General features: G+C 39.5%; 1 protein-coding gene across 2 annotated transcripts in view; it reads right to left on the bottom strand.

Moving 5' to 3' along the window:
- PDS5B (PDS5 cohesin associated factor B) overlaps window positions 1-21,720 on the bottom strand; it is a 268,672-nt gene that overhangs the window by 94,055 nt on the left and 152,897 nt on the right. For both annotated transcript variants that reach the window (XM_077810153.1, XM_077810163.1), the window contains exons 9-14: window positions 14,447-14,562; window positions 12,106-12,200; window positions 9,769-9,914; window positions 8,098-8,249; window positions 7,233-7,346; window positions 5,130-5,211 (exon numbers count right to left, since the gene is read on the bottom strand). In XM_077810153.1, coding sequence (XP_077666279.1) covers window positions 5,130-5,211; window positions 7,233-7,346; window positions 8,098-8,249; window positions 9,769-9,914; window positions 12,106-12,200; window positions 14,447-14,562 — 705 coding nt within the window. The remainder of the gene's footprint in view (window positions 1-5,129; window positions 5,212-7,232; window positions 7,347-8,097; window positions 8,250-9,768; window positions 9,915-12,105; window positions 12,201-14,446; window positions 14,563-21,720) is intronic.

Genomic DNA, 21,720 nt, shown 5'->3' with positions numbered 1-21,720 from the left:
TTCAGAAATTCAAGAGCATATAAATCTACCAGGCAACTGCTATTAGTTATTCCAATAAGGACATTTTTCCTTATCTGTAATTCTGGTTTCTGGAACATTGAAAAATGCATCCATTGACTTCTTCCTGTAGGTGTCACTCCTCTAGGCAGTTAAACCAATTACCAGACAACCTCTTCCTTCTTAGCTGTACTCTATGAGGCTCTACAGTTTGGAATTTTCCATAGCACTCACACTCAACTTTTTAAAAAAATATGAGAAAACTAACATTGAATAATATTCCTACCCACAAAATGGGGATAATACTTAATCATCTTTCTAAAGTGTTTTGAGATCTATGAATGAAAAATTAAGTATTATTCTCAGAGATTTGACTACTTAATTCTGGTGTCAAAAAGTGGGTTGGGTTTGTTGCAGATTCTCAAATGGACAGTTGCAAAAACCTGGATTTACAAGTAGAGGAAATCTATACATCTGCTCCTATCCATTCTCAAATCTGCAGCAATACACTAAAGTAGCAGGTCTACTGGCTCTTCAGTCATAATGGGAACACTTCTGTTGCATGGTTCCAGCTCCCAGTTCTCTTCTAGCAGAGACTGACCATCCCAATCCCAAATTATGAAGCCTGTAATGCCTTGCAAAGGCATGCAAGGAGAACTTTCAGTTTCAGCTTTAAAACAGCCATGGCTCTGACATTTTGAGCTCTGAGAAGAAAGCGTTTGATATTTGAAGTGATCAACACTAAGTTACAATTTAGCTGAAAAATTCTTTCCCCCCACACCCCACACGCACACACCCTTTTTGGGTAAGTCCTTTTACTGCAGGCAAAATTAGCAGCCAAAGTAAACAAACCTAAAAGCTGAGGACAACTTATGAAACTTAAAAGTAATCTCAGAAATAAGTCTTACAAGAAAAACTTCCCCAAAGAAACACTTAACTACAGGATAAGACAAAGGCCTCAGCCTTATCCTTAATAGGTTCTAGTCAAGAAATTACGTTTAAAGGGTACTAAGGAAAAGACCAAGCTCCAGACCTGTTTGTAGGAAGTCTAAAAACCATTTTTGAGGGGATAGGGGAAGAACTGGAGGCAAGGGAGGAAAATCATGCCCAGGCAAATTTCACTTTTTTGCATTCTTTCAGGGGAAATCTTTCCTAATACCAAACAAAGCCAGGAAACCAAGCTACATAGGCCTTGGAGATAACAAGATATCTACCTAATAGGGCAAATTTGACCACTGTGTATCTTTGACTGAGTGGCCAGAGAGGTTGAAGTGTTCTCCTACCAGTTTTTGAATGTTATGATTCCTGACGTCAGTGGCACTGCTATGGGTACCCGCATGGCCCCACAGTATGCTAACATTTTTATGGCTGACTTAGAACAACGCTTCCTTAGCTATCGTCCCTACTCTACTTGCGCTACATTGATGACATCATCATCATCTGGACCTATCGAAAAGAAGCCCTTGAGGAATTCCACCATGATTTCAACAATTTCCATCCCACCATCAACCTCAGTCTCGACCAATCCACACAAGTGGTCCATTTCCTGGACACTACTGTGCTAATAAGCAATGGTCACATAAACTCCACCCTATACTGGAAACCTACTGACCAATATACTTACCTATATGCCTCCAGCTTCCATCCAGGACACACCACATGATCCATTGTCTATAGCCAAGCTCTAAGATACAACCGCATTTGCTCCAATCCCTCAGACAGAGACAAACACCTAAAAGATCTCTATCAAGCACTCTTAAAACTACAGTACCCACCTGCTGAAGTGAAAAGACAGATTGACAGAGCCAGAAGAGTACCCAGAAGTCACCTACTACAGGACATGCCCAACGAGGAAAATAACAGAACGCCACTAGCTGTCACTTCAGCCCCCAACTAAAACCTCTCCAGCACATCAAAGATTTACAACCTATCCTGAAAAATGATCCCTCACTCTCACAGATCTTGGGAGACAGACCAGTCCTCGCTTACTGACAGCCCCCCCAACCTGAAGCAAATACTCTCCAGCAACCACACACCAAAAACACTAACCCAGGAACCCATCCTTGCAACAAAGCCCGATGCCAACTCTGTCCACATATTTATTCAAGTGACACCATCATAGGACCTAATCACATTAGCCATGCCATCAGGGGCTCATTCACCTGCACATCTACCAATGTGATATATGCCAGCAATGCCTCTCTACCATGTACATTGGCCAAACCGGACAGTCTCTATGCAAAAAAATAAATGGACACAAATTTGACGTCAGGAATCATAACATTCAAAAACCAGTAGGAGAACACTTCAACCTCTCTGGCCACTCAGTAAAAAAGATTTAAGGGTGGCAATTTTGCAACAGAAAAGCTTCAAAAACAGACTCCAAGGAGAAACTGCTGAGCTTGAATTAATATGCAAACTAGACACCATTAACTTGGGCTTGAATAGAGACTGGGAGTGGCTGGGTCATTACATATATTGAATCTATTTCCCCATGTTAAGTATCCTCACACCTTCTTGTGAAGTGTCTAAATGGGCCATCTTGATTATCACTACAAAAGTTTTTCTCTCCTGCTGATAATAGCTCACCTTAACTAATTAGCCTCTTACAGTTTGTATGGCAACTTCCACCTTCTCTATATGTATGTATATATATTCTTACTGTCTGTTCCATTCTATGCATCTGATCAAGTGGGCTGTAGCCCACAAAAGCTTATGCTCTAATAAATTTGTTAGTCTCTTAGGTGCCACAAGTACTCTTGTTCTTTTTGCGGATACCAACTAACACGGCTGCTACTCTGAAACCTGTCAAAATTCCATATGGTGACAACTGAAAAAAGTTAAGTATGCAGAGAAGGGCAATTAGGGAATAGCCAGCAATAAGGAGAAATACTTGATCATTATCAAAGAGAATTTATGAACACTATTTGATAGTTGAATGGATTAAGAATTGTTTATTTGGAAGTTTTTCCTAGTATGAAATTCTTTTTCTAGCACTTTTTCCAGAGACTAATTAAGCCTACAGCACTGCAGTAAAAATATTTCTTACATCAGAAGAGTATGAAACTGATGAAAACACCACATATGAACACATATTTCAGTATCACCAGAAATCTATTTTTAAAATACAGTATTCGTGGAAACCTTCACTAAAACTTCAGTTTTAATATTATGGTGTTGTCACACCAGTCTAATGCTAAAATTGATGACAAAGCACTCATTTTCAGGTAGATATAAATTTCCAAAATAACACTCTTTCAATTGAAATTTCTCAGACATTGAGGATATTTGAAAGTTTGATAAAATCAGGGCTTTGGAGCTGTGCTACAGCTCCGCTCCAGCTCCAGGAAAAAACCTGCAGCTCTACTGCTCCGGGCTCTGCTCCAAAGCCCTGGATAAAATTCAGGCTATTGTTGAGAAAGATTACAACAAACAAAATAAATGATGTTTTTCACCAGTCAGGAAATTTTACAAAACGTCTTTTTGCATTTTACAAAATGATCCAAAACCAAAGTCTATTTTTCAAACTTGTGATGGTCTTATTTCAAAAAGTACTAGTCCTCAATGAAAAATAACTGAAGGATTAAGTAACAAGCATGCAAAAATTATAGTGTGCCTGAATGTACTAATAAATAATTGAGTTTACAATTGGAATGTAACTGTGATAATTTTTTTTTAAATAAAAGCAACAAAATGGGGGAAACAATTTTTTTTTATATTTAACTGTATACGTACTATATAAGTATTGCAACATAATCATTTAACGCTGTGTTATTGCTGAGATATCAGATTAGACTGATTCCCTCTGCAAACATAACTTGCCTATAACATCATAGTTGTAAGAAATAGGAAAGACCTATTGGATCATAAAGTTCATTTATTTCCAAGAGCAGGGCACAGCACTGCAGAGGACATATTAGATAATATACTGATACATGTAGAAATACATGAGCAACAAGGAGAGAATGCAATTACAGTTTCAGTGAAAATAGTAACTGGATCTCTTGTTATGTCTTCAGAATCTCAAAGGTAACACTGCATATTAACATTTTTGCTTTCACCTGTATATACAATGTACACTTATTGCACTGTAATACCTAAATGTTGTCATTGCTCATGTTTCCTCAACACTACACCCATTTGTTTAAAATTTAATGGGAAACACCAGATTACCTTTGTGACACTGATGTCGCCCAAAATCAGAAATTATTTTCAAAGCTTTAACAGAAAAATCTTGTAACAAATTCACATATTTCAACATATGCTGGGACTGGACAACAGGGGGATGAATCATTAGATTATTGCTCTGTTCATACCCTTTGAAGCACCTGGCATTGACCCCTTCGGAAGATATGACACTGGGCTTTTTTATTTATATTTATATATTTACATACACACACGTGTGTAAAATTCTCCTATGCAGTTAGGTGTCAAGCAACACACTGATTTTACAGAATTTTACATTAAGTTGTAGAAATAAAATTTATTATTCAATATTTATATGTAATAAACATTTATTAGGAGATAAAAATATTTATGACAACGATAGAAAAAAATACACTTAACTAACTGAATTGTCTGTCTTTGGAATAACCAAATTTCCAACAACTTGCAGAAAGAAAATATAAAATGAACTCTGTCAGGATAATTAATATACTTTTTTTTTTAAACTGTTAAATAATTTAATAATGAAAAATAAAATAAGTTTTTAACGTTTGTGTACTTCCTTGTACTTCACTCAGTTTGGCCATCAGAAATAGATCGTTCAGTTTCAATTTCTAATTCTCCAGCCCTGATACATTCCTGCAAAATGTGGCTTTTAAATACTGGTATTTAAATCCAAACAAAATCTCTTTTTAATACTTTTTTACATTTTCCAACTAGCTACAAAAAGCCACCTCCTACCACAGACACACACACACTTTGCTATCTCATAAATAGTCTGACTAAATTTTATTTGGGTTTCCAAAAGATTTCACATCTGTCACTGAAAATAAACATAGCAAGTTTCAGCTCGCAGGTAATAGGTTCTGGACATAAATTAACAGTGTGTCCCTTTAAGTAGAGCCATAAGGGATATACACACAAAATAATTCAAGAAGGAACTAGAATACCTGTAGAGTTTAACTTACTTTGGGCTGTTTAATTAAGTCGACCAAGTCCTTTACCTGGTGTCGTAGCAGATTTTGACATTTCCACATTTCATTCAATGCTCTGAAGTGGGAAAAAAAAAATTAGTTGACAGAAGCTGCTACTCATTGACATGCCTGTAAACCTACAATATACCAAGTGACTTCAACTCCCATTAACTTCAATGGAACTTGAGGTGCTGAGCATCTTCCAGGGTTTGCTCAACTAGTCACAAGTTAAACTATAAATAAAACTGTTTCCCCTGTGGTATGACATTTAATTGCTTGTCTTTTATTTTAAAGGTTCTACTAGTATACCTGTAGAGTTTAACTTCTGATTATTTCACCTTTAAAAAGGGTGGTACAAGTCATATGTCTCCTCTACAAAGAATTCTTATTTGAACAAGTCTGAGCTCAGTGTCCTAAATACTTTGAAACATGGTAGGTTACAACAGATAATTAAAAGTCCATTGGCTTAAAGCAGTATCTTTCTACGAGCTGCCTTTTTTTATTTGCAGGAGCAGCAACTTGACAAAGAGACCAGACTGGACTTGTTAGAAGAATCTTAGAAATATTATATAAAGGAACAAAATCAAACCCCTACCCCAAAGGCAAATAACCTACATTTTAAAAAATCCTCTAATCACAGCATCCTTTTGAAAAACAAACAAAAAAAAAATCACCAAATTTTACACAGTTCATTGTTGATAAAAATGCATTTTTTAAACTTTTAAAATATACTAAGGTTTAGTTTTTAAAATACGTATTGCTACAGCTTTATGAACCTCTACAGAAAAACAGCAGGAGCAAAAGCAAAATGAAGATTTTTTGTCACTGCCCAAAATAAATACTGGAAAAGCAATTCTTTCTACTCTTAAGATAGCTATTTATTTATTTATTTCACTACAACAAAGTTTTAAGGACAACTATGCCACAATATTTCAACTTAAACCATGTAACAGTTCTTACCATAATGCTAAAGAAAGAACATCTTTGAGCTTTTTTTTTTTTAAATTGCTCTTAACCAAGTTAAATACATGCTACAGCAACGCAGCACTATCAAAAGATCAAGACAAAATGACAAGTGTGGTGGCTTTAGCCATCAACTTACGCAGCACTTAAAAGCTTTCATTTGGAAATACTTATGTTTCTGTCCCTTAGAGTGGCAAAAACAACCTACCAAATGTAAACCAAATAGAATATATATTTTGCCTGATTTTGCAGGCATGGAGCTCCAGTGTCACTGCAACGCTCATGGTCAAACAGCAGCACAGTGAAATTAACAACACTCTTGGTCAGCTTCTGAACCCTGGAGGCAGCAGTGAAACTATCAGTAATCATGTCCAATTCATGCTTCTGCTTGGAAGAGCAATGAACAGCAGCAGACGCAAGCTCTGCAGTTACCAAAAGCAGGTGCTACATGGAAAGGTTGAACAGACTACTTTCCACACTCTCCCCTTTGAGCAGCCAGGAGGCTGAAGGTGGGGTAGAATAATGGAGACCAAACATGATCCAGAAACAGCACCCCTACTTCCCCATTTCCAGCAGCTATAAAGGATATGGTGCTCTTACTTCTCACCAGGCATTTGTTCCTGAGCACACCTTTCAGATCTCTTTATGATTAGTGGGTTTAGTCACCTCATTAGGAGGTGTTTCATAAATTCTTCAAGCCCTGAATTAAAATAAATATATATATACATACATACATACATACACACACACACACACACACACACACACACACTTTAGCACTGTATGTTTATTGATAATTTATTAGAAGGATTTGTCCACTACGGCCTGAACCATCTACAGGTTTTCCAACATTTATGCAAAGCAGCGGTAATACTTTGTACTAATACAGTGCTTTACAAAGGAATATCATTTTTACAGACACATTAGATGACTTGCCTAAGATCACTTAATTGGAGGCAGAGACTGGTTTAGAACCCAAGCCTCTTAATTCCCCAATTAGTGCTAACTCCCAAGACAGACCAAGGTTCATTAGGATCCCTCTATTAAATATTCTCTCTAAAGTAACCCTGTCAATCCTCTTAGTGCTGCAAAGGTAAAATATATTCAAGTTCACATTTATTATATGAAACATACTTCACAGCATTTGAGTCCAGTGTTGCATAAAGGTAATATAAACATTTCATTCGTTCATTTGTTTCCAAATTGTGAGGGACCATGTACTGAGCAAAGATGCGTTCAACAAGCAATCTGAAAAAGAATATTAAGAAGAAACTTTAGCTATAATGCAGCAAGGTGGTTCTAAATTCAAATTACTAAAACATTCACTTAAAAATTCTCAGAACAACAGTCAGTGGTAGGTTTACACAAGATGGTGGATGCTGTTTAGAAATCTGAAAGCAAGCCACTTAATTCCCATTAATGGTCTCAAGTAGAACTTGATCACAAAAGAGCTAAAAGTTATAATAACCCTACTATCAGAGTCTGACACAAAAAAGACTCTGATTACTAGACCCAAGTGTATTGGAATTTGGGTATGAATCAAAGTATTTAGAGATTATTTTAGATCAGAAAACTACAATTAGTAGGCTTTTTCCAAGTGAGGGAGTTTAGCGGATGGAAGCTTTTACCACATGGGTAAAGTCCTCTCAGGGTCATCTGACATTGCATGTGTTTGATTCTATTGTATATATTTTTAAAGTTTATATGTCTCTACAACAAAGCAAACAACTTTTTGAACACTAACATGAGATGAGTGAGAAACAAAAAAAAACTAGAGTAATTCTACTCCACTGAAGCAATACTTCTGAGTTTAAAAAAATGAAACACAATTTGGCAGTGTACATTCAAGAACACAAGTTGACCTATTATATATATAAGGATAAAATGTATTATTTCCGTTTGTCATCATTTAACAATCAGATAATAAATTCAAGTTACAAAGCTAGGCAACCTGTATATAACAAGTCTCTAATTTTCAAAACAGAGTAAACTGACCTACCTGTCATCAATACTGTTTTGATAATATATATGCAGCAGTTTGTCCTTGATCCATGAAATTTGTTTTGCAGCTTCTTTTCCCGCCTCTGACTGTAATGAATATTTCTTGTATATCTGTGCAAGTCCCATCATAGCTTCTTTTCTCACTCTCCACTAAAAAATAATATTGCAGTTTTAAAACTCAAAATAAACTATTTTTAAATATTATTTTAAAAGAAAAACAACATCTCTTGTCAAATAAATAATTCCTTTTTCCTTAAAAAAATGAAATGGTGATTCTAATTTGTGTTAAAAAAATGTTTACTGCATTTTATTAAATTTACTAAAAAGTTCTATATTTATCATTATATCTGCAACTACCAACATTTTCATCACCATTCATAGCTAGCATGTGAATAAAACTAATACCTGAGTAAGCAACAAACCCTCTGGACTTTAATGGGTAATATTTCTAATATGAAACGTTTTTTTCTTCAAGGAACTATACTGAATACCTACCATTATTTTATGGCTGCATAGGGGGAAAGCATGTCACCAAATGAGAAAAATAAAATCAGGAAATGACAAAATGTGATAGGTAAAGTTTTCCCTCGGCTTGCTTGCTGTTAATGTTATTTAGGATACATTAAAACAGTTTTAGAAGTTTACTGAATAATGAAACGTTGTTAACTGGAATTTCAAAAATGCACAAGGTTGGAATTTAGTGAATTTGCTCACAGTCTTCAAGGGTTCTAATGAAAAGTGAGCAACTTGACAGGCTGATGATGATTGAATATTTTTCACTTTATTCCACAATAAATTTTGAATTCTGTGTTCCACGTTTTTCAAAAAATATTTCAATATCTTGGAAGGATTTCATTTTTTATTTACAAATACTAATATAACAAAGACAACAAATGATACAGAAAATACCGTTAAAATAGTTGTAAGACCATAGACTGAACACAATCCACAGTACTACAGTGCAAGACTATGGTTTGATTTTTGGTCTCTATGTATGAGCTGGCAGGGACAGAGCACTATGGAAACAGGATATTCAGGCCCTACGGCAAGAGAATGCCTCACTGTTTAGCAGTGACTATTCCAGCTAAATATAAATGATCACCAATAATTTCTCCAAAGGGAATCCTACCAAGTTCTCCTCAGCTGGAAGGATAATGATTACACAATGGTACCTCGAGAGGGGGATGTTTAAAATGGGCTATTTCTCAGGGCTCAATAAGTGACACTCATTTTGTCATGCCCTAGGAGAAGAAAGTGGACTAAAATGAACACTCCATTACGCTATGATGCAATACTCCAAAGAACATAGTTTGTTGTCTACTTGTCTTTGACAAAGACACATACTATGGTGTTACCAGATAGTTCACCAATAACCTTTCAATCACAAGTAATTTTTCTCTTCAGTTTTAACTTTTTTTTAAACCATCAGACTTCAAAATATTTTAAAAACTGGAAATTTCAGATGAATAAACTTTAAACTATCAACGGTAAATGTTTTTATATTACTTAATAGTTTTTATAATCTGTTCAAATGAAAAATTTTAATTCAGGTGTTTTTAAAAACCAAAGTTATTTCTTACCTAAAAACAGAAGGCTAAATTTATTACAAGATATTTGAGACTAACACTACTACGATTAATCACTATTAGAACTAATCTACATGTCTTACCCGTTTGTCCAGTGTTCTCTCTCTTACAAAATTAAGTAGGTGATCATTCACAAGCAAAAGATCTTTTTTAGCAGCAGTAACTATGGATACAATAACATCATGCCTAATGGCTTCTTCAGGGTCATGTGACCTTACTTTAAGATATTCTGAAAGAAAAATACTATAATTAAAATGAAATATTTATGCAGCTTTAACTGTATTTAATTCCCTAGAGACTGCTTAAAGAAATATGACTAAAGTCAGCCACATTTTACACTATTTCAAACATCAAGTATAAAGTCACTGAATTCATCATAAGGTGAGATGAACTGCCAGTTATTTAGCAAACTTGTTACTTAGAGTACAGTATATATAATAATTATTCCACTATTAGTCTCTCAACTCCCATCTATAATTAGAAGTTTTTTATTTTTGTTAATAGTTCATTCATTCAGATATACAGATTAAGATTTTCTTTCCCAGGCTACTTCATGGTATCCCTAACTGGTAACTATTTCCTCTGCCTGATCACCAATATTTTAAAAACAATACAACGGGGAAAAAAGCTCAGAATCAGTAATAAAATACATAATCTTTTTGCCAGTACAGTCATTTAATCAAATTTGTACAAAATTTATAGCAGACCAGAAGTCATTGCACCTTGATCACTATTCAGTGATCAATGAAAAATGAGTCATCACAAACAACCACCATTAGTACTACTGGCAGCAAGCTGCGGTGCCATGGACAAAGTCCAGAAATAATGAAGTCCTGACTTCAATTTACAGAGGCTTTGAAATTTGAAAGCTATACCTCTCAGGCTGTGTGTGGTTTTTCCTTAAAAAAAAAAAAAAAAAAAAAGGATAATTTGGCTAAAGCAGGTAGGCAAACTACAGCCTGTGGGCCGGATCTGGCCCCTCAGGGCTTTGGATTCAGCCCATGGGATTGCCCCCCACGGTGTCACAGGCCCCGAGCCATTCTCAGAAGCGGCCGGCACCACATCCCTAAGGCCTGGGTGGGGCTCCGTGCGTTGTCCTTACCTCCAGGCACCGCCCCCCACAGCTCCCATTGGCCAGGAACAGGAAACTGCGGACAATGGGAGCTTCGGGGGAGGTACTTGGAGGCGTGGCAAGGGCAGCACGCGGAGCCCAGTGCATGCTGCTGCCACCCCAGAGCCACTTTAGGTAAGCGGAACCAGGCTGGAGCCCGAACCCCTCCTGCACCCCTCCCTGCCCGCACCTCGCAACCCTCCTGCACCCCAACCCCCTGCCACAGCCCGCACCCCTCCTGTGCCCCAATGCCCTGCCTTGAGCCCCCTGCCGCACCCCGCACCCCTCCTGTGCCCCAATGCCCTGCCTTGAGCCCCCTGCCGCACCCCGCACCCCTCCTGATCTGAGCCCTGTCGCACCCCACACCCTCCCGCACTCCAACTCCCTGCCCTGAGCTCCCTCATGCAGTCTGCACCCCTGCCCTGAGCCCCCTCCTGCCCTCTGCACCCCAAGCTCCTTGCCCTGAGCCCCCTCCTCTGCCCCAATCCCTTGCCCTGAGCCCCCTCCTCTGCCCCAATCCCTTTCCCTGAGCCCGTTTCTGCACACCGCACCCCAACTCCCTGCTCTGGCCCTGCATACAATTTCCCCACCCAGATGTGGCCCTCAGCCCAAAAAGTTTGCCCACCCCTGGCCTAAAGTGATATTTTCTAAAAGAATTCACCTAGAGGACACTGTAATGAACTAAAGTCAGTGACACAGTATTCAAAAAAGTTCTCATCCATAGTTATAAAGGTTGGAACTTAAAGATATTTTTCTATGACTCAGACTTAATTTGGGGGTGGGGGGGGACCAATACAAATCCACTATTCTCCATCTCTCAAAGCGTTCCACAGTGCAGGCCAGGAAGCCTAGTACAGACATGAAAGCAGACAAAAGTCAACTCAACCACACTTCCAGGACAATAGAAGGAACACAGTTAACCTTTTGTTTAGTAAAAGACTGAAAATAATGAGCTGAAATTTTAGGTGAAAGATTTCCTCAGCTATATTTGTGTTATTTTGCTCTGCTTATCTGAAACACTTCATACTGTATTCTGTGAAGATCACGGAAGCAGTGTGATTAGGTAGTTATTAATTACTGAAAATACAAGCATAATCTGGTCCAAAATCTTAAATTCATCTTTGTTGATATTTATCAGCTTTTCCATTTTTCATTCACTGTAAAAACATACTTAACCAGCACATTTCAAAACCGCATTTTTCACAAATGTTGCAAGCCACAATAGTAATCAGATACCTAATTCTGCTATTACCCTTGAGAACAAGATAAAAAATCCTGAAGAATATCAATCATAATAAAAAACTGGTACCTGTTAAATCTTTTGCTAGATCTGGATGGTTCATAAGGCAGTGGCTAGCAAATTTCACACATTCAAGCCGGATAGGTACATGGATATCATTAAACCTGTTTTAGGAACAAACACTGCATTTAATAAATCAAGATGTATGTGTAACTCAACATTATTTTATTTCATTTCCATCAAAGCACTGAAAGAGTGATAGTCCAAGACTGATCTTAAACTAGGAGAGACTCTCTCACACATTTTCACTTAAGACTAGCACCTTCCCACTTCCTGTCCCCTTGTATCATGCAATCTTGTATACATACAATTAAGTTCTATGTCTTTGATTCTATCTCTAAGGGCTGCGGATTCAGTTGATGAACTGATCAATAGGATTAGACTAGAGGTTTTGGGACATAGGGCAAAGTGTTCCAGGAACCACTATCTGCTTTTACATTTAGCTAAGGCAGCATGAAGCAACCCAACTTAAGTGAACACAAAATAGATGTAGCTGCTTTCTAGCCCTTTTCTTTTCCAACTATGTCTATACTTCTCATGTATGGATGCATGCATAAAATAGATGTCCTTAATTTTACATTGATAATTTGATTGGTCTTGCAAAGTCTCATTTAAAAAGGAAACTTGGAAATATTTCCTATATACACACAGTTAATTTATTTGCCCTTTACTAATGGAAATATCTTCCCCTAATGAACATGGAAAACTCCCACGAACACAAACGGCAGTTATTTATGGGTAGCAGACATTGGTTTAAAAATATATATGGAAATGGTGGACAGTGGACCATCTAAACATCAAGTATTTAAATAGTAATATGAAGAATCACATGGGTTTCACTAAAAAAAATTAGTTTCCTAAATTGTCAATCCCAAACAATCTATTCCTCTTTGAACTGAATAATGTAAGGCAACATTAATAGGCTTCTATATGCATCAAATGTAACCTAATAGGAATCTGTTTAAAGATGGACCACTTTAAAAGTAGTTAAAACTTCAAAAAAAAAAGTCTCAACAGAAGCATATGAACATTTGACAATACAAAATCTAGTCTCATGTTTGATTTTGATTGGCGTTGTGCTATAGAACTATCCAACTTTAAATTACTTCGTAATATCAAATACAAATTTAATATAAGATACTATACAAAAGGAATTCTTTGGAAAAAATCAAACGCCTTGTCCAATATTTTCAAATTGTTTAAACTAAAATTATCTAAATTAAATAAATTTAAACTTGCAAATTTTTAAAAATATAAATTCAAGATTGTGACAACACAGCACTAATGTCATTTAACATATATGAAAAGCTTTTAGCACAATAAAGACTGCATTTGAATGTAATAATGCTATACAATAAAAAAAATTAGCACATAATTAAGAAAACAGAAATATAGAATTACACTATATTTGAATGAAAATGGATTTATAAAAGGCTTTATTATAAAATGTAACTTTACTGGTTATTTTTTCAAATGTCTAAAAGATTCTACAAAACAAATATTAATTTTTCAAATTTGTAACCTTCTTAAAACAGCCACTGTGATTAGTTGATGACAGAGTAATAACACATCTTCATTACTATTTTACTTTACAATGAAGTATTTTCTGCTAGGCCCAATTCGCATCTAGTATTTTTTTTTTAAAATATAATATGCAAATATGTTTGATAGTGTCTTCAAAAACAATTTGAGTCAAAACAATCCTTCTACACTGAAATTTTCTAAACTTTTTATCTGTAGAAAATTTCTCTGAATACTGATATTTTATCATTTTAATATGATGTAATAATATTTGCAGTATGAACTATTGCCCACTTGCATTAATTTACAGGAATTAGCACTGATCCGACATCAGGTACACTTTCACTACAGTCTTTAGACCAATACTTTTAAACACAGCAATTATTATTCAGTAAGATACAAAACAGTATAAGAATACAGTATATAGTATACAGTATATAAAGTCTCAGGATCACTTAAATATAATCTACTACCACCAATGCCATCTAATGTTATTTTAAAAGTTATAAACTCATTATTTCACAGTTTTATATATCTGAAAAAAGTAAAATAAAATGCTGTTATCTTGGCAATGGCAGTAAAGAAATTTACTGTATTAAAATTATATTAAAATATATATAAAGAAAAGGGCTGGTTTATAATTATGAGCTCTATAGAATCACAGATGTAATATATTTAATATTATCTGTGTCATATTTCAGAGCAAGCAGCAGAATAGAATTCTTACTTATGCATAGATTATACTTATTTTAAATAAAGGAAATTTGTAAAATGTTGAATTATACTTCATTGTTTATCCCTGTGGGAAGGGAACTAAAACAGTGTATACCTCCCCAAGTAGCACTGCCAAAGTGGTTTGTTTTGAGATGCCAACTCTGAATCCTTTGCCCCAAACATTTTTGCTAGTAGTTTTACAACCTGCAGGCGTTCTTCATTGTCATTGCTCTGGAAAATGAACACATTTTTCAAAAATAAAAACTGTATAAATGATTTTTACATATTTATCTTACATTACATACATTTATCTTCAGAAAAATTAAAATGCAGATTAAAATATACAGTTCTGATATACAGCAAACTGTGTTTCAGAGAGATAAGACTATTAATCATGGAGATGAGGAAATTAATATAGAAATTAAGGAAGTTCAAATAAAGATGCAATGTAGAGTGCCCCAATAATACAAACCTGTTTAAAGAATACCAGGCTTATGTAAATTATTTCAATCCTCATTAACAGTTTGCTAATAATTTTTATCTGTATTTGTTAAAAACTAACAGAAGTTAGGCATACTTATACAACCAAACTTAAGCAGATAATGAATGAGGTAAAACACAACATTAAAACACAATTTAGAATACTGTCTACAAGTATACTATAAAAATGTTCTAGATATCTCCTACTGTTGATATAATGAGAACCTGAGCAAGGAGTAAGGTTCACTGCCCTTAAGCTTTTATGGAATCATCACTGAAGGCTCTTCAGCATAAATTTTCAAAAGAAATAGTGATATAATGCCTCAAATTTTTGGGTGCCCAACTTGAGAGACACCTTGAGGCCTCATGTTCAGAAAGTGATGAGCAACAAACTTTTAAAAAATCAGGCAGTTTTCAAACACTCTCAAAAGTTGGGTCCCCTAAATTGAGGCATCCAAACACTCTGGTTACTTTTGAAAATTCAGGCTTTTATAATTTAATACTTCCCAAAACTACAACACTTCCTAAAACTAAGCTTTTAGTTGGAAATTAAATTTGCTCCTACACAGTTCAAAATTATATTCTAGCTAAATATTCCAGTACTAATTTTCATTCCCACCTGTTTGAAGTACAAAACATATCCTTTAAGTTGAAAATATACTGTAGAGATGTTGTCACATTTGTTAGCTTTCTATACATTTACAATTCACCACACAATGACATGCATATTTTTGCATAAAGTAAGAAAACATGAAAAAGTTCTCCCTTGGCTACACTCGCAGTTTAATGCCGCTTCTTTGCCCCTCCACAGTCATTAGCTGGGCACTCCTGGCTCCTCCCACTCTCTTTCCAGCTGATATAATACAAGGGGAGTCTTGAGGCAGGAAGGTACTGTTCCACTATCCTAGACATCCTTATCGTATCGGTCCAACCCTGTTTGCCTCTGTTGGAGTTAGCCTCTATCATCAAGAAATGAGGGCAAGGTGGTCTTCGTTAGCATTCCCTAGTCTGACTTGGTGCCCTGCTGTGGCTGGTTCGATACACTCTACATACCAATGGTTACTGTGTGGGGAAAGCACAGAAAGTTGGGCTTGCCCCAACTTGGATGGCATCTCCTAATTCCAGCAATACCATTTTAAAGGAGTTCTGGCCACTATCAAATGTCCCAATCTGTACGGAGGGACCACTACACTCTCCAGCAGTGGCCACTCATGTCACCTCCAGCTACTCAGGAACAGGTTGAAAATGTTTGTTGTACATTTATTTTCACACAATTTTCAAAATCTGAAAATATTTCACATATTTACAGTGAACATGCTCAGCTCTGCAATGTAACTATAGTTCTAAGAAATAACCATATCCAAAATATGTTGCTCATATAAATACTGAGCATTTCACATGAGAATGGAGACAGCCCTTAGCTTGAATACTGTATTTATTTGGTAACAGAATAATCCAATATATTTTACTTCTAAAATTAACCAATAAATTCTCTGGTTATGGTTCTCATTTATTATTAGCAAGAACTGGCAACAAAGATGTGTATTTATCTGTCCATTTTTTCAGATGACTGTTCCAGTTCCAAATTTGCCATTCTATTATGTGGTAATAAGGCAGATGGTGGCAATATTTTCAAGAAAACTATTTTTCAGTTTCTGCTCTTTTAATCAGTTTATAGGACTATCTGTCCGTCACTGGCTTCAACAAGTTCCAGGACTACAGCATCTTTTCCAAACTCATGCCAAGAATTTGTCTACTTGTGCAATTTCCTGCCTAACCACCTGGACAAAAAAACAAACAAAAACCAAAGGTCTGCACAGACTAGTACTATGTGCTACAATCTGTCTATTCATATGTGCATATCTGCTTTCCTTGCAGGGAGAAAAGTCATGCATACCACCATACACTGAAGCATCACTCCTGATTATGCCATATAAATTTCAGAATCTGACCGACACTGGCAAGTCAGATGCCAGCTCTTGCCAAGACTGGAGGCATTAGCTAAAAACTAACAAATTCGTATCTGGAGACCAGACCAGTTCAGCTGTATGTTAGTTTTACTCAAAACAGGTATTATGTCTTATAAGAATGTATTTAGGGTTTAGACTACACGAAATGCCTGTAAGATGCTGCATGCTTTAGTCCCACATGTAATGTCAGTATTCCATGCTATAAGAAAATATGTAAGTTTTTCTTTATAACTTTGAAAATGTTTGCCATTAACTTGTGAACTCAGGTACAGGAATCGGCCCCCCAATCCAGAAGGGCTATCAAAATCAGATGGGCCACCAAGGAACATCACAATACAAAAGGATTGATTAATGGCCCTATCACACCTTGGAAATGCTACATGCAAGGAAGCTCATCCTGTGGGCTTGGAAGCTGAGTGAAGGAAATAAAACAAAGGCTATGGTTACAGTTGAGAATTTACAGTGGCACAGCTGTAACGGATGAAGCTATGCCACTGTAAGCTCTCTAGTGTAGATGGTCTAAGGCTATGTCTACGCGATCACTTTTGTCAGTGTAAAGAACCATCACTTACATTCTTGTAACTGTTGTTCTTCAAGATGTATTATTCACGTCCATTCCAATCAGGTGTGTGCGCGCATGTGCACAGTAGCCAGAAGATTTTTCCTCGAACAGCAGCCACAGGCTCGGCCCAGGCGCCCCCTGGAGTCGCGCCTTCATGGGACCCAATATATAGCCCTGCCACCCCGCCACCTCCTCAGTTCCTTCTTGCCAGCTACTCAGACAGAGGAGTAGGAGGGTGGGTTTTGGAATGGACGTGAACACATCTTGAAGAATAGTTACAAGAAGGTGAGTAACCATTCTTTCTTCGAGTGCTTGTTCATGTCGATTCTAATCGGATGACTCACAAGCCCAAGTTCAAGAGGCGGGGTTGGAGTCGTCTACTGATTGGAGCACTGCTTGTCCAAAGGCCGCATCGTCTCTAGCCTGCTGAGTAATAGCATAGTGCATGGTGAAAGTGTGAATCGAGGACCATGTCGCTGCTCTGCAGATTTCCTGAACCTGCGCCAGGAACACTGTTGATGAAGCTTGTGCCCTGTTGGACTGCACAGCAATCAGGGGTGCAGGAACTCCCGCCATGTTGTAACATTCCCAGATGCAGGATGTGATCCACGACAAAATGCATTGTGATGACAGAGGCAGACCTTTCATTCTGTCTGCCACGAATAACTGGACCGATTTTCTGAATGGCTTCGTTCTCTCAATATAAAAAGCTAGTGCCCTGCGGACATCCAGAGTGGAGTGTCTGCTCCCTGCCTCTGAAATGCAGCTTAGGGTAGAATACTGGGAGAAAGATGTCCTGTTTGATGTGAAACTGCGACACCACCTTTGGAAGGAAAGCAGGATGAGGTCTGAGCGGCACTTTGTCCTTATAGAACACAGTATATGGGGGCTCTAAGGTTAGGGCCCTGAGTTCGAACACCCTCCTGGGCAAGGTTATCACTACCAGGAACACCACGTTGTAAGAGAGAGAGAGGAGGGAGCATGTTGCCAAGGATTCGAAGGGTGGTCCAATTAGTCTAGAAAGGACCAGGTTCAGGTCCCAGACTGGGACAGGCTGTTGGACGTGAGGACATAGCCTGTTGAGCCCTTTTAAAAACTGGCTGGCCATAGGGTTAGCAAACACCGAGCGGCCCTCCTCCCCCAGGTGAAAGGTGGCTAAATGCACCCTTATTGATGACAACAAAATCCCCTGCTGCTTCAGACGGAGGAGGTAGTCCAGAATAAGCAGCACTGGGGCCAGTGTCAGGGACGAACGGAGCTGTGCCGACCAGACTGAAAATGTCTTCCACTTGACAAGGTAGATGGCTCTCGTAGAGGGTTTCCTACTGCCAAGCACAACTTGTCTAACGTATTCTGAAAAGGAAAGCTCAATTGGGTTCAACCATGGACCTTCCACACCATGAGGTGAAGTGAATCGAGGCTCAGATGTTGAAGATGACCATGATCTTTCATCAGGTGGTCAGGGAAGAGTGGCCAGCTGACTGGGGCTTCCATGGACATGTTTAGTAGAGATATGTACCAGTGAGGTCAGGGCCATGCTGGAGCTATCAATATAACCTGAGCTAGTTCCCTCCAGATCTTGAGGAACATCTTGTGAACAAGTGGTATGGACAGAAAGGCATATAGGAGACAAAATCTCCCCAGTGGAGGAGAAACGTGTCCGCTCTGGAGCCCGGGCTGTGGTTCTGGAAGGAGCAGAACTGTTGGCGTTTCCTGTTGTGTCGCGTGGCGAATAGGTCTATCTGGAGAAATCCCCACCTCTGGAAGATTGAAATCGTGACATCCAGATGAAGGGACCACTCGTGGCCATGAAATGACCTGCTGAGGTGATCCACCAGCTCGTTCTGTACCCTGGGAAGGTACGACACTTGCAGCTGTATTGAATGTTCTACATAGAAGTCCCATAGCATGAGGGCTTCCTGGCACAGTGGTGAGGAGACTCTGTTGGTTGATGTAGAACATTGCGGTGGTGTTGTCCGTCATGACTGATACACATTATCCTGCTACGTATGCCTGGAAGGCCTGGCACGCCGCTCTCAGCTCTCTGACGTTGATGTGGAGAGCCAGATCTGGCTGCGGACTGGTGAAGGGAACCCCATATCATACCTCCTGAAGGTCAAGCCACCACAGGAGGGAGTCAAGGACCAGGCGAGGTGGGGTCACTAGCCTGTTCAGGCTATCTCTGGCCGGGCAGTATACTGATGCCAGCCACGACTGAAGAGGTCGTACTCTGAGCCTGGAATGCTGCACCACATTAGGCACAAGCCGCCATGTGTCCCAGAAGCTTCAGGCAGTTTCTTGCTGTTGTGGTGGGAAACAGGCTGAGGCTCTGAATGGTATCTGTGAGGGCCTGAAACCTCGCTTGCGGCACGTATGCCCTGGCCTGGGTGAAGTCCAATATTGCCCCTATAAATGCTATCCTCTGGACGGGGGGACAGAGTGCACTTTTTGCTTCATTTAAAAGGAGACCCAGGTTGACGAAGCTGGCTCTGATAAACTTGACCTGAGCCTTGGGAATAAAAGCCTTTGGCCCTGTGTTCCTCAGGAACCTACTCCACTGCCCCAAAGATAAGAACAACTGCACTGTTTGGATAAGGAGTTGCTCATGAGAAGGGTACCTAAAGAGGGACTGGGAAGGGGGTGGAAGGGCTGGAGGACACAGAATTGGATGGAGTATCCCCTCTTTACTATGCAGAGCACCCATCAGTCCGAGGGGATATGGGACCTCTACTGTGCCTTCAGAAGGCATGCTTGGGGCCTGAAGACGGCTTCAGTTGTCCCAAGCTCTGGCCAGAAGGTTGACATGGCCTTCTCCTGCCACTTCTGATACACCTTCTGAAGCCATCTTGGTGGTTCTGCTGATCAAGTCTCTGGGTAGGCTGCGGGCGGAAGTGTCTCCGCTGACTGGAGGGCATACAGAGGCCCAGGGACCTGAGGGTGGCTCTGGAGTCCTTCACACTATTTAGCCTTTTGTCTATTTTCTCAGAAAATAGAGAGTCTCACCCTCGAAAGGCAGGTCCTGTATCGTTTGTTGGACCTCAAAGGGGAGACCTGATAGCTGGAGCCATGAGTCCCTTCTCATGGCTACAACCGTAGCCATAACTCTAGTAGCAGCATCTGCCGAGTCCACTGCTGCTTGCAAGGATGCCATGAAAATCAACCTCCCCTCCTAGACCAAAGCCGAGAACTTGGCCCAGGAGTCCGAGGGGAGCAACTCTGTAAACTTAGCCATCGCTAAGCAGGTATTGTACGTGAACCTGTTGATGATGGCCTCTTGGTTGTAGTCCCACTGTGGAGTATATCTTCCGCCCGAAAAGGTCAAGCTTTTTTGCGTCCCTATTCTTGGGGGAAGGGTCTTGGAAACCTTGCCTCTCTCTCTGGTTTGCAAAGTCCACCAGAGAGTCAGCTTGTAGGTGGGTGTATAAATGTTCATAGCCTTGGAGGGCACAAAGTGCTGTCACTCATTGCGGTTGGTGGTAGTGAGGCCGGGGTCTGCCACAGGGTCTTGGTCGCGTCCATGATGGTTTTAATGAGCGGTAAGGCTATACAGGAAGGGCCCCAAAGGGGCCAGAATGTCTACAATAGAGTCTGCATCATCCGTAACTTCTTCTCCCTTAATGCCCAGACCCTGTGTAATCCAGGGCAACTGCTGCAACAGCCTGGAGTCTTCCAGGGCTGAGGCAATGGTAGCACCTGCGAATGCCTCATCTGGGAAAGATAACGACGAGGCCACTAAGGGAGATGGTCGCTCCCTTCCATCCCGACCAGAGAGATGACATGAGCCGATGGGGACAGTGATGGTCTGGTCTTGGTGCCAAGAAGAGTGCTGGTGCCGACATCGCCCCCGACGTTGGTGCCGGAAGCACTCTCAGGTGGTGTGTTTGCAGCATGGTGGTCATCGACTTTGGTGTAGACAGTGTCGATGACGGCGTCAGTGCCAGTGCCGTCGCAGGAGCCGGTGCCACAGTTGGTGCCAAGGGCGCTGTCGGCTTCGTGACCTGAGCCACTGGCACTTTTGGTGCTAAGGGCAGTGCCAAAGGGGGCGCTGCCATCGGCAATGTTGATGCAGATGATGGCATCGACGCCGGAGGTAGCTGCTCGACCGCTGGACATGGTGTGACAAAGGTAGCAGACACTATTGAAGCAGCACCCGAGCGAAAGTGTTGGCTCCGACCCTGGGCTTGGTGGAAAGCCCATGATGTCCAGAAGGGTCACTGAGCTGGATTCTGCCATGAGGGGCCCACTGCCTCCGTCGGGACCTCCTACGGTGCCTGGAGGATGACCTTCTGCTCCTGCTATAGTCAGAGCGGTAAGAGTCTGACTCAGAAGCCTCAGAATACAAGGACCAAGGCACCTCTTGACGTGGAGCATTGGGAG

This window comes from Eretmochelys imbricata, chromosome 1 (genome assembly GCF_965152235.1).
Source record: "Eretmochelys imbricata isolate rEreImb1 chromosome 1, rEreImb1.hap1, whole genome shotgun sequence".
Taxonomy (NCBI): Eukaryota; Metazoa; Chordata; order Testudines; family Cheloniidae; genus Eretmochelys; species Eretmochelys imbricata.
The sequence above is the reverse complement of the archived record's forward strand: the minus strand, read 5'-3'. Positions and strand labels throughout refer to the sequence as shown.